Below are 16,222 nucleotides of genomic sequence, written 5' to 3'. Positions count from 1 at the left end.
TATGTCCAGAAATGCAGGTAATGGCGAAAATGGAGGGTTTGGCAAAATTCTACTAAATCCGCCACATTGGCTGAGTCGTCGCCCTCTCGGCGAATTTTTCGCCAAACCTGCCGCTTTGGCCTGCCGCTTTGGGCCCTTAAGGCCGCTAGCTCATTGCTTTCGATTGTTGTACTCTTGGCAAAATTTTACTAAATCCACCATGTTGGCTGAGTCTTCGCCCCTTTGGCGAAATTTAGTCAATTCCACCATTGCAGCCGAATCCGCCGCTTTCCTTGGGTTAGGAAAAGGGTTAGGGTTGACGAAATTTCGACAAATCCACCATGTTCGCTGAGTCGTCGCCTCTTTGGTGATATTTCGTCAAAGGAATTGACTACTTGGCCAAAATGGCGGCTTCGGCAAAACTTCTCCAAATCTGCCATTTTTGCCATTGCCAGCATTTCTGGAACGACTTTGGCTATCACAAGGCAATAAACTTATTTAGCAAGTTGATGTTGATGTTTATGATTCTTTTAGGATGACATTTTATGTTTAGTAATTCATAATTCAGCACGTGGGATTTAATTATGTGGAGTTCAATTGACGTTCCAGCGCATAGTTACCCCACCGTCTCCAATTGAAAATAGCTTTCCTTCCAACTGTTTTCTCATCAGTTGAAAGAGATAAAATGCTTTGTGCTGATTCCTTCTTGCTGTCCATTTACCAAACAACATGCAACTTCGTAACCAAAATGTTCTGACTCGTGAAACTGCTAAGAGTCACCAATCACGAAGGACTTTCGCAGCTGCGTTAAAGCCGCCATAACTTTTTTTTCTGCTACAATATTAACTTTGAAGGGTTAGGGTCCATTGGCGTGTTATATTTTGTGTTTTATACGCCTCAGTTAACTTGACCTTATTTTACAAAGTGTATCAAAAATGTAAACTTTTCGCTTCTGCGACCATGCAAGAATCGTTTAGCCTGTTGTCCGCCTGCTCACTTCGATTTTTGTGAGCTTATTTCCACAGATACCATTTTTTATCTTCTCGACACATGGGCGACATCAAAGCTGATTTTCGTGGGATACGACGGGAGCATTTGGCAAAGATTTTCACTAAAACACGCCACACCATAACAGTTTTTCCCTCCGTAAGACATCATCGCAAGGTCACACTGTTCAATATCACAGCATTTGTCAATACATTCCTTCATGTTCCGAACTTTACCAAGCTGTTTAAAATGGTCAGGCTTAAGCGGAGTATCATCCGACTGTTCTTTTCCTGATGAAATGGGTGGTGTGCACTTGTGTTTGGGCAATGAATTGCACTCAACCACGAAGATTACTGCGCAACGAGTTAAGATCAAACAATTCAGTGATCAGGGCGTAAACATTACATTGAACGATACAATCACGAAACAAATCAGTATTCTACTTACCTTGAACAAAAACTAGAAAAACGTAGGCAAAGTGTACTAGACCTGGCATTCCGTTTGACAGTAATTAAGACAAAATATTTAGTTTCTCCGTTACTTATACAATGATGCAATGAGAATTCTGAAAGCTGTTCAAGCGAACTGGTCCGTTTGACCGGGCTTAATCAACACTAATGCAACCAGTGGCCAATAAACGAATCAATGATTTGCTTTGTCATTAGCAGACCGGTACCTGAAGTTCCTACGGAACGCAAACAATTTTTGTTCATTTCAATTTTCTCATCGTTTTTTTTTTTTTTATTTTTTTAAACCGGGGTCGCTGATCCTTAAAGTAAAATTGTCTGGTGTTAGACAGAGTAAAATCTATAAGTGGCCACTGGGAGTTAAATGGTCAAACTCGACTGAATCTCGTCGTCGCAGTAATATCCGCAAGAGTCGGAGTTATTCAAACAGGACAACAAAGCTTTTGGATTTAACTTTGTTTGATAGTCTGATACATGATTCTTGAGAAAGATTAGCATACACAAGAACATTGATATTTACCATGAAAGTCCAAGAATTTTCAGACAGAATATTAGAAATATATATACTGCGAATTCGCAAAGAGCGCCACTGTCGTTACCACTGTTTTAATTAGGATTTTGATGTCTGTGTCCCAAATAAAATAGAGTTACCGAAAAGAAAATAATTGAAGGTTTCTTTCTTATTTTCTGTAGTATTGTCGAAAAACAGTCTGATCCATTGTCCCTAACGAATTCAATTGTCGAGCTCGCCAACTTCCTTGAGTCCTTGATTTTTAGTCGAAAGCGTTGTGCTACAAGAGTCGGTCTTCATGAATAAATGTTTAATTAATGTGTGTGACACCTTCAAATATGCTAACGAAGTATTATGATGGTAAATGCCAGTACGGTCATTTCGTGTCGAGTTGAATGTCCCTGTCATACGTTCAGAGTCTGTTCACAAGCTAGACACTTTCTTTACAAATAAACTAACATACAAATTGTTTGCATATTGTGTCGACACGAAAATGAGGACCGGGAGACCTTAGTCCTAATGGAGATTCACAAGTCATGCATGAGACTTCTAGGACAGCTTGATACCTATTATTTCTGGAATCTCTTCCGATGAAAGATAATCAACGAGGGAACTATGTATACAACGTTACTATAGCGGTCAAAGTGAAAGCAACTTTTCGAAAGCTTGACAATTGCGGAGCATTAAACACCAAACTTTTCAATTTGTTTGGTATTTGTTCAGTATTTTTGGCGGTGTCGTTTCGTTTCGTTTCTAAAGCCCTCGCAAACCAGGAATCTATGTTGCGGAAACATGGGGAAGAAAAGTTAACACCTCTGCTGCCTGAGAAGCAAATTCGCGTCACTTATTCGTCATGCAGCTCGAAACCGGAGGGGAGACATTTTCGTCAAATAATGAAACGGTACTGAACAATATTTCCTCGGATATCAACGGTTTTGTCTTCCTCGCCTCTCAGTCACTCCATCTGGTTGACTATTTAATTTGTTCTGTTCGGTCAAAACGAGGAACTCACCTTCCCTTCTCTTGACTAGTTTTAGGAGTGGAAAAGTTTTTGTGGACTTCTCATGCATCACGAAGATACCTGTGTGTGTTTATACGGTTTTTTGACCAAAGATAACAGCCTTAAACTCCTTTTGCTCGCCCGAATAACTCCAAACATATTACTTTACCCGGTCGACTAATCGTGTGATATCAAATTCGCGACGACACTGACAATGTTCTGTGAGGCTTTTAGAGGTTTATCACTTAGTTCCTGTATAAAGCATGCTTTTGTTCTTGCCGCCATAATCTGGTCAATAAGCTTCCTTATTGGTGAGTGAACGATAGAAGCGTCAAATGAAATTTTATTATCAAGTCACAGCGACCCATTTTATCGCACAAATACTCTCCTTTCGAAAGAAAGCGAGAAACTGGCGTTGCATGTTAGACATATATATGTCGTTAAGCGATTGGTTTGACTCACATAACAACCGTCTGATATTTCACTTAAACTTTACAATTTGTTTCACACCTCTTTTTCACCGCAGGTGAAACGGCCATGAGTCATAATTTACCTCTCAAAAAGTGTCGACCGTTTATAACCCGAGACACCATTGCTCTGTCGAGCGTTCAAAATTCAATAATGGAAAAATCATTGCTTGGTTATTACAGAAACATATCATTGTGTGTGTTAGAATGCTGCCAAAGGAAAAACTGCAATCTCGTAATATACAATGGTAACCTGTGTTATGGCGCATTTTGTTCAGCTGAAAGTGAATGTCATTTTCAATCCGCTAAAGGAGATCAGGCATCTTTTCAGGTTGTCTTAAGCAATGAAGGTAAGGTAACCTAATTTAAGATTTTCAGTAAAGAGGTTTTAAGTTATAGTGATTGATAATGTGCGTCTATGGCCAAAGTTATTCCTCTGGATTTCGTTTTATGGCGCTGGATCGAAAACTGCTAATATAGGTAACAGTTGATAATTACAACGTTCTTAATTGAAGATCATTCCCCAGGAATGTTTCAGATTTAGGGAGATCGTTTATATTAAGCGAGGCTCGATCTCGAGGGAATTATGCTTCACCGTTTTCTAATCGCTTTTCTAGATGAACGTATCCCGAATGCAACCGTGGACACTTTGAAGATAAGAACTCCTCAATCACATAGTGTCATTGATTTAAATACAAGAGTTAACGAGACGCGTGTTTCCGGAGGTGACGAAGAAAGAGAAAAATCTCAAAAGCATGGCAAACAGGTGGAGAGAACACATTTGAAGAATATAGCTGTGTCCGAGAAAGACAAACTGGCCACGAAAAAGAAGCGGCTTGATCGAGTGCCGCGTTCTACGACTGACCGGAAAATAAGAGCTAACACTGGAAGTTGCCACATCAAGAAAATTGAACAAAACGTTACATTACATTCAGGTATGAGAGCGGGGAAATTTAAAATGCACGGAAAATCAAATAACATTGCCAAATGCGCAGCGCTATGTTGTGAGGACCAGAAATGCGATTTGGCTGTAGTCATGGCGGGACGTTGCTACACTGTGGAGTGTTTTAGCAGGAAAGACTGCAAATCCAGGAAGATGATGTCATCAGATGTCACCGTTGCTTACAAGGAATATCAAGGGAAGACTGGCAAATACCGAAAATCGACACGGAAAGAAGCAGGGCATGAAAAAATAATCAAGAAAACGGTTGTTCCTAATTCAAGCGAAGGTAATATTTCCTGAAAACAATTAACGTCTGAGCACCTTTTGCAAACTTCAATGTCCTTGACGTCATCAACATCACCATTACATCATCGTCATTACCATCATCCACTCATCAGCTGCATCTTCTTTTTCTTTTGTTTTAGGTAACATTGGTGAAATACTTGACTCAATCCGGTTTCTAAATGGCCCATCGACTGTCACGTCCGACATGAAGTTTACTTTCCTTCATCAATGCGCGTTGTATGTGGAGCCCGAGAATTTCAGTAAGACAGTGCATGGGTGGGTTACGCCCCGATATACACCGGTGAAGTATCTGTACCATGCTCCTAATGGAATTCCTCCGCCTCTGGGTATGCGATCCGCTGTTCCACTTGGAGGAATGGGCACAGGTACAAAATGAAACGTACCAGATTAAACCTCGATCCAAGGCTCTCTGTCTTTTTCTCCTATGAAGTCGAGGGAGATTTGGATAAAATTTGTCACGAGTCCTCTAACATTGGAATGGTCTAGGAAAACCGTCGAGGTAGTCGTGATAGGAATTTGAAATCGTTGCTGCTAAGAGACGATATTGAATGCACGTGGTTACATGAGTGGTCTTTTCTTGTTGACTGACACGGGACTGAAAAGGACAAAGAGAGAGAGAGCCTGGATTAGAGGATGAAACGCCTCTACTAGAAAACTAGAAAACACTGTGCACGCAAAAATGCTAATCTAACGAATGTACACAGCCATATACCCCTGGCAATAGCAGCTATGGGCAGCTGTTTCGGCCCCCGTTGGGCTTTACGGCCGCGCGCATGCGTAACGTACTGGTCCAGAGGGCCGGGCTGGTGATTGTGTGGTCACAATGGTTTTTCAGATGATCGAAGTTGAGCCAGATGCTGGGTCAGTTTCAACTTTTATTCACGAGTTACAGTGCATAGATTAAAATAAATTTCCTTAATCCTTCCTCAGGGTCTTTGGAGCTCCGAGCGGACGGATCCTTTCATGAATGGACACTAGAGAACCAGTCACCAGGTGGCTCGGTTAAACTCGGTCCAAGCGCTTTGGACAAGGCTGTAATGGGTGTGCGAATCAGCTCGCATCTAGGAACCAAAGCTGCCATGCTGCGAACACATCCTCCTCTAGGGTACCCTGGTGTTGAAAGTTTGTCGTATTCAGGATCATTCCCGGTATCGAAACTTAGTGTGAAAGACGCAAGATTTTTTGGCGTGCAATTGGACCTGTTTGCATATGGAATACTTCATCCGAGGAAAACAGATTTGTCCTTTGTTCCTGGTGTGGCGTTTACTTTAAGTGCTAAAAATCCAACCCCAAAATCGGTCAACGTTTCTTTCTTGCTTAACATGCCCCTTGGCGAACAACCAGGTATCCTAGTATGTTAAAAAATGTATTTCGATGTATTAAAATTCAGTCCTAAACAAAAGGCATCATCTCGAGGCTCTGGGGAATAAATAGAGCAAGTTTCAATCGAGTGTCGTAAAACCAAAACCAAAGTATTTACCTTGGCCAATCAAGATGGACGGAGACAATCCAGTAACCCAATCAAAACTCAAAACTCAAAGTACACGTAGCCGACACAAAGCGCGGGAAAATGTGCACGCGCGAGCCATGATTGGTTTTGGTTTCACTTCTGATTGGTTGAAAAAGTGGCGCGAGAACTTTGAACCAATCATTGAGTGAAGTAATTGTAAAACCAAAGCAATTCACTAATTACTTTCGACACTCAATTGAAAACCGCTCTATAAGGATTTGTACGAGTTTATTCCCCAGAGCCTCGAGATGAAGCCTTTTGTTTAGGACTGAATTTTAATATATCGAAAGTGGACTATTATAGTAATTTATGGACTTAACAGTCACGGTATGGTAATTACAGTAACTTATGGTAATTTTTTAGGCTATAGGTGCGTCAATGTTAATTACACTATCATGCCTAAACTTCATCTCTAAGCCTCAGATCAGCATATCCTCTCATTTCCTGAATTTTCCTTTTTCATAATTAACAGACACATCAAGAGATGGCCTAGATATTGAGACCGTGGATGAGGTAGAATCATCAGCACAATGTGCGGCTATGTGTAACGAGGACGAGCGATGCATGGCGTGGAGTTATGAGAGCAGCACCTGCACTCTAAAGGACGGCATGCCTCTACATGCATATAGGGCTGGTGTCACTTCCGGTGAGAGGACTCAAATTCACCCGCTGAACCGTATGCGTGAGCCCAGTTTTCCGAAGAGGCTAGTGATATTTTCATATCTATGCTGCACATCGGAATAGAGCTATTAAAAGGAAGCAACGGTGATCTAATCCGAAGGTCGTGGGTTCAATACCCACCCTGGTCACAGAGTTTTTCTCAGTCCTTGAGTGGGCCCAATGCCATTTGCAGGGCTAACGCTCACATGGTTTACATGGGTAGAAAATAGCACTTCACATTACCCTACAATAGTTGGTTCTATCTAAATGATACGTTATTTTTCTGAAATTAGTTATTCAAAACAACGCGGCTTGCGTTGCGTGATTTTTAGAAGATGTAACGCAATACACACAAACTCGACTGTAAACTGGGGTAAAATGATTTAGTTTCTTAATTGTTTGCAGGTGTCAAAGGGAGATGGCATATGGACGGAGACACTCTGACGTGCAAAAGACCAGGGAACTTTCCTAACAGCGGAAGCACCACCATGATGTCAATCAATTCGAACAAGCCATCTTTTTCCGTCACCGATGACTTCCGGTCTGTGTGGGATGCGTTCGAAGCAACTGGAAGGTTGAGAAAAAGAGTGGAAAATACTGGCTTTCATGGAACGATTGCTGTCAGTGCAAGGCTACCTGCAGGAATAGCTGAAACATTAACTTTTATCCTTGCGTGGTATTATCCGAACAGAGATCATTCAGGCGAAAGAGTTGGGCAATATTACAGGTAAATCTACGGCCTGTCTCACTGACCTTAATTTTAAATTTGGAATTTGAATAATCCCGTTTATAACTCATACAAAAATATCCTTCTTTTTCTTTTTTTTGTTTTGGAAGTTTAGTCGGAAAAGTTTTCAAGCAAATTATTTAGAGCTAGAGGCTGACTTGTTTGTATTTTATTTGCCGAACCTTCTATAATACATGGCCTGGATTGCATTGAACATTGAACTACATGATTGTTTTATACCATGTAACTCAGGATTTTGATAGAGGTTTTCTTCTTGAAGCTACATAAAACACCTAAAAATGAAAAAAAGAAATTGTTCAAAAAAAAAAAGAAGTACAAAACAAGTGCGACGAGGATGGGATTCGAACCCACGCGTGCAGAGCACATTGGATTAGCAGTCCAACGCCTTAACCACTCGGCCACCTCGTCATCGCTATCCGACTCGTGGCAATACAAATACTTAAAACCAATTGCGTGTCACTCCAGGGAAATCACCAAACGATTTTAGCCGTGAAACCAGACGTGGGGGATAAAGTGCGATAAAGTTTATGCCATTATGCTCTAGAAGTTTGTTTGCGATACGGGCTTCTCTTTCACGCAAATTAAGGGTCAAATCGTCGACAGTCCGTTCTTCATGGGACAAAATACTTGTTCTCTGGACCGATGTGTGAGTGCATCGACGCCTGATATTAAAAAGCATTCCGGCATCATGTTCTTCAATCTCAATAGTATGGTTCGCAATGTACTTCACATTTTGGAGCGGTTCTTTGATGGTATCTAAGAATAACATGTTCTCCTTCTCTGTAGTCGGAAACACAGGTACCCAAGCTAACGATGTAATTCGAGCTTCACGATCAGTTAAAATTATAAGCGTTTGTATGGGAATTTGCAAACGTGTTTAGGAGTGGAAAATAAAGAACATGAATCGAACAAATTAAAAATGCCTTACCTTGTCTTCTCGATACCTTATCAGTGTTTTTGTGGCGTACTTTGGCCATTTCAGCGCTATTCCAATGGGTTGTAGGTTCGCTGTTTTCTCTCTATACTGTATTTACAGTTCAAGGTTGGAAACTCCGATGAAGCGGTCGGAAACACAAGCTGCTGTAAATTCTTCCAAAAAGCTCAAATCGACCCGAAATTCCACTGAGACCAAGGACGATAGTGCTGCTACATATTTTAATCCTCATAGCAGACAAACTTTCACGAAATGGGCTGATCTTGCCCCGGAATCTTGCCTGATGCTTGATTTGGATGTTCCGTGCACGAAACCGTTGGAAAAACACCTTACCGACTGGGCCCAAGGTCCAAATTTGTTACACACCGGATGAGCGACGAAGCTTTATTCTCAGTGACAGGTACAACTTGGGGCCCTTCTGAAGAAAGTACTGAGCTGTCAAGCAGATACGGACGAAGCTCAAGGAAAAGATGTTTCGCCACAGGCCCCCCATACTCGAAGGGTAAAAAATTATAAGGATCTCGATAATTGTCGTGGTCACTTTCTCGCTTTTTGTGCTTAGAAACAGCGAAAAATATTCAAAATTTCAAAATCCTTCGAGGCTCGCTTACAACGAATTTTGACACGGCTGGCCAACCGTTCACTTAGTTTCTCTAACCGTATCGAGGCTCAAGTGAACGGTTGACCAGCTGTGTGAAAACTACAGTAGTTGTAAGCGAGCCTCGAAGGATTTTGAAATTTTGAATATTTTTCGCTGTTTCTAAGCAATGTATGCTCGCTGGAGCTTGAAACTTGGTCAAGGAGAAGTAAATTTATCCGTGTGGCCATCGCCGGAGTTTGAGCGTGACTGATGCTGGAAAAGTGTGATTTTATCAGCGAGATGTGAGGTAAGCTACAAATTACTTTCCAGCCTTTCCCTTATTTAAGTACGAGTGACAACCCAGGAATTTGAGAAGTCGCATAAATCGCATTCAGTCAGGCAAATAACCACACAAAAAGCAAGAAAGTCACCACGGATCAATTTTACTATGGGTAGTGTCGACCGACATATCGGCCGATCTGTCGACCGACATGTCGGTCGACGGTCGGTCGATATGTCGGTCGATAGTCGACCGCTAGTCGACCGCCAGTCGGTCGATAGTAGACCGATATGGCGGTCGATAGCCGGCCGATAGTCGGCCGACTGTCGACCGCCATATGTCGACCGATAGTCGGTCGATATATCGGTACACAGTCGGTCGACATTTGACCGACAATTCACTGATACTTTGCCGACACTCGGTCGACATTTGGCCGATGTTTCACCGATACTTCACTGTCATTTCATTCCCTAGTTCAACATCAAAATGTTTGATCACCAAACAATGTTTATGTTTGACCGTCTGACCTTGTAGCTCAGTCGGTAGAGCGGCGGAGATCTAATCCGAAGGTCGTGGGTTCAATTCCCACCCTGGTCAGAGTTTTTCTCTGTCCTTGTGTGGGCCCATTTCTATCAGTAGGGCTAACGCTCACATGGTTCATATGGGATATAAGTCTAGCACTTCACATTTCACTCTATTCAGTTAACTCTGTTTAAAATATAAGTGCTACACGGCCAACGTTTGTATAAACGTAACCTTTCCTTGTACTTGTACATGTTCATTGCCGTGACTTTAACATCTTCAATTCCCACGGCCTGCTCCCGTCTGACCTTGTAGCTCAGTCGGTAGAGCGGCGGAGATCTAACCCGAAGGTCGTGGGTTCAATTCCCACCCTGGTCAGAGTTTTTCTCTGTCCTTGTGTGGGCCCATTTCTATCAGTAGGGCTAACGCTCACATGGTTCATATGGGATATAAGTCTAGCACTTCACATTTCACTCTATTCAGTTAATGTTTATGTTTGGTCGTCAAAAATTTCCCGTTAGGCAAGGGCTATAAGTCCGACTCTTTATTTTTAGTTGTTTGTTCATCACTTTTGAATCCCGTGGGAGTTTAGACGGCGGTGAACAGCTTTGGCTATAGATTTGAACCTGGAAAGGGGTTTGCGTTTAGAACTGTTCAAGTGTTCAACCGTTCAAGCACGGCATTTACTTGCCGATCCTTTAGAGTGTGGCCATTGTAATAGAGGAATGGTATGATAATCACGTGGATGGCTACCTTAGCTTTGGTGAGTCGGGTTTCTTTAGGCTAACTCTCTATAATCTTTCGAGTATCGACGACAAGGGAGGAAAAGAAGAGAGAGCCTGGATACGAGGTTGATGGTCACGCAGCATTTCATGTTTTACCCGTGATTTTTAACCGCGCGAAGCGAGCGCGGGTCATGTTCGACCCTTTATGTCGTGTGTCGGTGACTAGATTCATACCCCACGCAGCCAAAACTTAAAATCTGGATTGGACAATGGACTCTGGACGCTGGACTTTAAGAATTTTTTTAAAATAATTATTTTACCATAAAGAATACTTAAAGAGAAGTAGTGCCTCAAGTTACCAAAACTACAACTGTTAAAAAATATTATGATAAGCGCCTTCAAAAATGCTTCAACTTACCTATCCAGTACGAGGCAGATCACGCGGATCACGCGGTATGTGGATCAAGTAGCGTTTAGGGTTTATTTAATTGTTGACCTACTGAATATTCTGCGACTCTTCTAGTATTTATTTAATATAAAAATATATCCGGTTATTTAAACCGAGTACGGTAAGGCAGGTCACTGGTTGCGTTACACATGTGGAATGTCTTGACGTCAGCGAAATTGATACATATAATCACGCTACTTTTAACCGTTTCGCTTGAGAGTAGGAATAGTCTATTAAACTCTGATTCCCCGTGTATTCTTGTATTTTTGGTGAAAGGATTTTCCCTTGTCTTGCAATCGAAAGGAGTTCAGAAACGCAAGTACATGAAACGTGCCTTGACATGTTTACATTACTTCACTGATCAGGAAATTCCCATCATACTGAAGCGGGATAAACTACAGATTGCGTGGCAAAAGCAAAAACAGATTTATTAATTCCTTCGCTAGTGGTGGAAAGTAACGTTACTTCAAGGGTTATAATTCCATTTTTCATTTTCTTGGAAATTTTATTTTTAGTTTGATTTATTTAGTTTGATTTATTTTTAGTATTTGCGTTCTTTCATGAAGTTACATGTGCAAGGCCGGAGGTTTCAGATTTAGACCATTACGTCATCAGATATTACGTCATCAGCTGTCACGATTGCAAGTGATGGTGCAATCAGTCGAATACAATCAGTCGAATACATGTTTGTACTTGTTGTCGCTGTTGTCAGTTGGTGCAGATAGTGGTGTTTGGTGGTACGCATTTTAATTAATTTAATTACTATAGCTAGACCCACACCTTGTGCGGCCTAAACTGGAGTGTACTTCTGGTCCTTGGACTTATTATCACAAAGCTAAGACAATCTTTACTCCCCCAGCCTTTAAAAAAATTCATTAAAAATCAAAAATCGTTTCTCACAAAAAAAATCGTTTCTCACAAATCTAATATAATCTTTACTCCCCCAGCCTTTAAAAAATTCATTACAAGTCATTAACCCTTATTATCACAAAGCTAAAATAATTTTTACTCCTCCAGCCTTAAAAAAATTCATTAAAAATCATTAACCCTTATTATCACAAAGCTAATATAATTTTTACTCCCCCAGCCGGGTAAGGCAACTGAAACATATAAAAACAACAAAAATGAAGTCAAGAAGCTGAGGCTCTGTCGAAATCCTACAGTTACATATTTATGATCTACTGTTTGTTATAATAACCCCCTACATTTTGAAATAACCTATTGCTTTCAACAGAACGTCAAAGAAAATAATCCTAGTTAACAAACTTTTCGCCAGAGCCTCGCGAAAAATGATTAGGAGTAAAATTCGTCTTTTGGATAGAAAGGAAGGAGCTGCTTTTCCTCCTTCAATTCATTCAAGCGAGTTTTGAATTCTTTCAAAGCAGCCCTGCAACGACATTCAATAATCTTGGCGGATACTTTCCCTGTCTTCTCGCGCTCAGTCCCCACAATTCTTTCATATCTCCTGGGGTCCACGATCTTGAGCTCACACAGGCCAATGTAATCTCTTAACGTGTTCCGTGCGATGCCAAAGCGTCGCATAGCTTCTGTCAAGGAACAGCGATGTTTCTGTAAAATTCGGAGGACGCCTTTATATGTTTTATGAAAACCTTCCAGATTAGATCCTGATATCGGTAATTCTGAAAGAAAATGGAGTAGTTTAAGTTCAGTCATCGGTGAATGTAACCTTTTTTGTTTCTGAAATAATTTGCAAATGTTTGAAATGTTATATGGTAATTCTCTGACCCCACAATGGGTTTTGACTACGACATTTTATAAGGAAAATATCAATTCCCAGGGATAAGGTCATGTTTGGTCAACATGTCTTAGGGGTAAAATCAGGGATTGCTATCTCGCTTACGGTTTCCAGGAGAAAAATCTCACGTTTCTAGCTCTCAGGCTATCTTTTTAGGTTGCTTGCGAATAAATATCAATAAAGAAACCACTGTCATTCTGTATTGGTTGTCTAAAGCGATAAGAAAGGAAATCAAGATACCTACAGCTAAAAACTGGTATCTTTAAGGGTAAATTTAAAATGGACGACGAGCAACCCCGTCATTTGCATTAGAGAGTCCTCCCCCTGGGCATGCAAATTCGAGATTCGCATTTCTTATGTTTTTGTTTTTGTTTTACGCAACCTGAAATTCCATCACGAATGATACGTCGCTCAGAGTCGCTCTTTGCGTCAGTTTGCGTGGTGAAATAGTTACTACACTATTAGTTATAGTGTTACGCACTTTATATATATATTTTTTATGTATTTTTTACAGACACTATTAACAAAAAATATAATGTGTGTTAAAGTAAAGTGAGACTAAAATAGAGCTGCCAAGGTGCGATAATACTTCGGGTGTGTTACTTATGCAGTCGCTATTCCTTTTTGAATTTCAAGGTTTTCTTTGATAGATAGTAGCTTTGAAACTCTAAAAAATCGCCGCGAAGGCTTGTAATTTAGTGCCACGGCAGCCGCAAATTCTCCCTACGCAAATACGCAAGGGCGTACCTGACAGAGTAGAAAAATAATATAAAAATGATATCACAAATAAAAAAGAAGAAAATAAAAGCTAAGCACAATTCGCCTCAGCTCGTTTAATTCCATCTTTCAGTGAAGGTTTTCATGTGTTTCTAAGTGAATTTAAAATTAACCTCTCTAGATGGCTTCAGAGGACTCATAGCCGGCCAATGGTTGAAAATGATATTTCGCAGGCCTCAATGGAAACCAAGATTCTTACTCTGAATTTTAATTAGCCGCCAATATATTTCTAATCCTTTATCAACCAACGTGTGTTGCAGAGCAAAGTTCCACAAATATTTCAAGCCTTAAAACGGCACTTTGCTGATGTTGTTTTCAGTTTAATGTTTGGCAGTAAAACTTTACGTACTTCTCAGCTATTAGCTAATTTTGCAGATCTCATGTTAAAAAACGCTTCATTCTCGGCCGCTGAACAATTCTCAGTAAACTCCATACAGGACTTTACGTCGGACAAAAAAAAAAAAAAGCGATACCGATTGACTACTGACACTCGGCCGATAGACCACTGACACTTCACCGATATTCCACCGACACTTGGCCGATATTTCACCGAGACACGACATTGCCTCTGTCGGTCGAGAGTCGGTCGTCATGTTGACCACCACGCAATTTTTTGTCGGCCGACTGTCGGCCGACTATCGACCGCCATATCGGTCTACTATCGACCGACTGGCGGTCGACTAGCGGTCGACTATCGACCGACATATCGACCGACCGTCGACCGACATGTCGGTCGACAGATCGGCCGATATGTCGGTCGACACTACCCATAGTAAAATTGATCCGTCACCACGACAATAAAGTACAGCTTTTTTATTCAGAACTTTTGCCGGTAAATATCTTTTTGAGCTTGTTATCGAGATTCCCATACAAATCCTAATAATTTTTTTTACCCTCTGAGTCTGGGCTGCCTGTGGTTCGCAAACAAAACATAAACATTCAGTTCAGTTTTACAGTGTACCAGTCACTGACATCGTCGCCTACTAAACCTCCCTAGAATCGCGCTGAAACGGCCAGAAATGCCAAGAACATACCGTAAATAAGACAAGGAGGCAAGGTAAGAAATTCTGATGTTTTTTTTATTTCTATTTTAATGCCCTAAATAACCATACAACCCCTCATAAAATTAATGTAACGCAACAACGATTCTCCTTGAGCCTTGAGGTACCTATCATACGGGTCGCAAATAGCAGCGAATCAACTGAATCATGCTTGTATCATTCCACTCGAAAATGAGAAATCAAGTAGCTTCGCTATATCAAATAAACTTGTTTACAAATTTAGAGATATAGTAGAATTCCACATTAGAATCAATTGAAAAAGATTGAACTTTCATTTCAACCCATCATCAACGCGATAGCAGTCCTGCGAGCAACGTCAGGCGGTGAATATTGCAACAAAACAGTTTTCGAAGGTGGTGCTTTATCACCCAAATGGCCACGGCTTCGACCGTTGCAAACTGAGCCGTACCGGGGTGGCAGACCGTAGTTTGTCAATCGCAAATTTCCTTAGTCACCTGGGTGTGCAGACATGACTGCATTGACCCACGTTTTCAAGGAATTAACATTCAAATACAAATAAACTTTGATCACGTAGGATATTTGCATAATTCATGATGCTAATTCCTTGAAGGCTTGATAAATACAGTTAGGATCGCGAACAGACTACTACGTACAAGTCCTATTAACTAATAAAAGCGGAATGAATGCGCCAAAGTTTGTTCACTACAGCTTTCATTCTCCCATCTTTCAACGCTTTCCGGCTTCGCGGGTGTGTTTTTGAAGTTAGTCAACACGAGGGAGGCGTGACTGTGATTGAATGACCTGACAGAGACAATGTAGTCATGCCAGGAGACCCAGGAGACCAAAAGAAATTTGCGGTTTGCAAACTATGGTCTGCCACCCCGGTATAGCTACCTTCGCAGCCGTTTTTAGTCTCGATTCGTCCCTCCCCACAAACGGCTGCAAAGGAGGCTACCCCTGTACGGCTCAGTTTGTTATCAACGGTCGAAGCCGTGGCCACTTTGGCGATAAAGTACCTCCTTCGAAAGCTGTTTTGTTGCAATATTCACAGCCTAACGTTGCTCGCAGGACTGCTATTGCGTTGATGATGGGATGAGATGAAGTTCAATCTTTGTCAATTGATTGTGATGTGGAATTTTGACCGTGGGAACATTTTATCCAGGAATATTTAGCTCAAATTGGTGGTCCTGAGAATTTAGTCTCCGGCCTTGGGATTTTATTCTAACCGTTGACAACCCAGAAATTGAAAAATGGCTCAAATGGCGTCAGATCTGGAAAATAACCACGCAGGAAGGAAGCTATCCACATTGGCAATAAGGTTAGGCATTTTATTTGAGATTTTTTCGTATAATTATCTTCTTAAGCTTTTTATCGGGATTCCCATACAAATCCTTATATTTTTGTCGGCCATGCTCACACTGAGCTTGGGGCGCCTGTATTTTAACTGATCGTGAAGCTCAAATTACATCGTTAGCTTGGGGTGCCTCTGATAGTAGTTCATGATCACTGGAGTTTCGCATCCGTGAGTGTTTCGCAGCGATTGTCTTTATCGAACTTTCCATCTCCACAGAGGTGTAATGAAGTTTACATCTTCTTCCTT

At 41.2% G+C, this 16,222-nt stretch overlaps 1 protein-coding gene and 2 non-coding genes across 3 annotated transcripts in view; 2 read left to right on the top strand and 1 right to left on the bottom strand.

Annotated features, from left to right (window-relative positions):
- Nucleotides 1-1,476: 1,476 nt before the first annotated feature.
- The window catches only part of LOC137972544 (uncharacterized), a 25,868-nt gene continuing 11,122 nt past the window's right edge, over nt 1,477-16,222 (top strand). Inside the window, exons 1-6 of the mRNA XM_068819295.1 lie at nt 1,477-3,761; nt 3,975-4,640; nt 4,780-5,025; nt 5,591-6,004; nt 6,643-6,816; nt 7,236-7,557. Coding sequence (XP_068675396.1) covers nt 3,482-3,761; nt 3,975-4,640; nt 4,780-5,025; nt 5,591-6,004; nt 6,643-6,816; nt 7,236-7,557 — 2,102 coding nt within the window. The 5' untranslated portion in view covers nt 1,477-3,481. The remainder of the gene's footprint in view (nt 3,762-3,974; nt 4,641-4,779; nt 5,026-5,590; nt 6,005-6,642; nt 6,817-7,235; nt 7,558-16,222) is intronic.
- Trnas-gcu (transfer RNA serine (anticodon GCU)) lies at nt 7,905-7,986 on the bottom strand. Its single transcript has one exon. It is a non-coding gene; the product is annotated as a tRNA-Ser (tRNA).
- On the top strand, nt 9,897-9,969 carry Trnar-ucu (transfer RNA arginine (anticodon UCU)). Its single transcript has one exon. It is a non-coding gene; the product is annotated as a tRNA-Arg (tRNA).

This window comes from Montipora foliosa, chromosome 1 (assembly GCF_036669935.1).
Source record: "Montipora foliosa isolate CH-2021 chromosome 1, ASM3666993v2, whole genome shotgun sequence".
Taxonomy (NCBI): domain Eukaryota; kingdom Metazoa; phylum Cnidaria; class Anthozoa; order Scleractinia; family Acroporidae; genus Montipora; species Montipora foliosa.
Note: the sequence above shows the minus strand (reverse complement) of the source record. Positions and strands in the feature narration are given on the sequence as shown.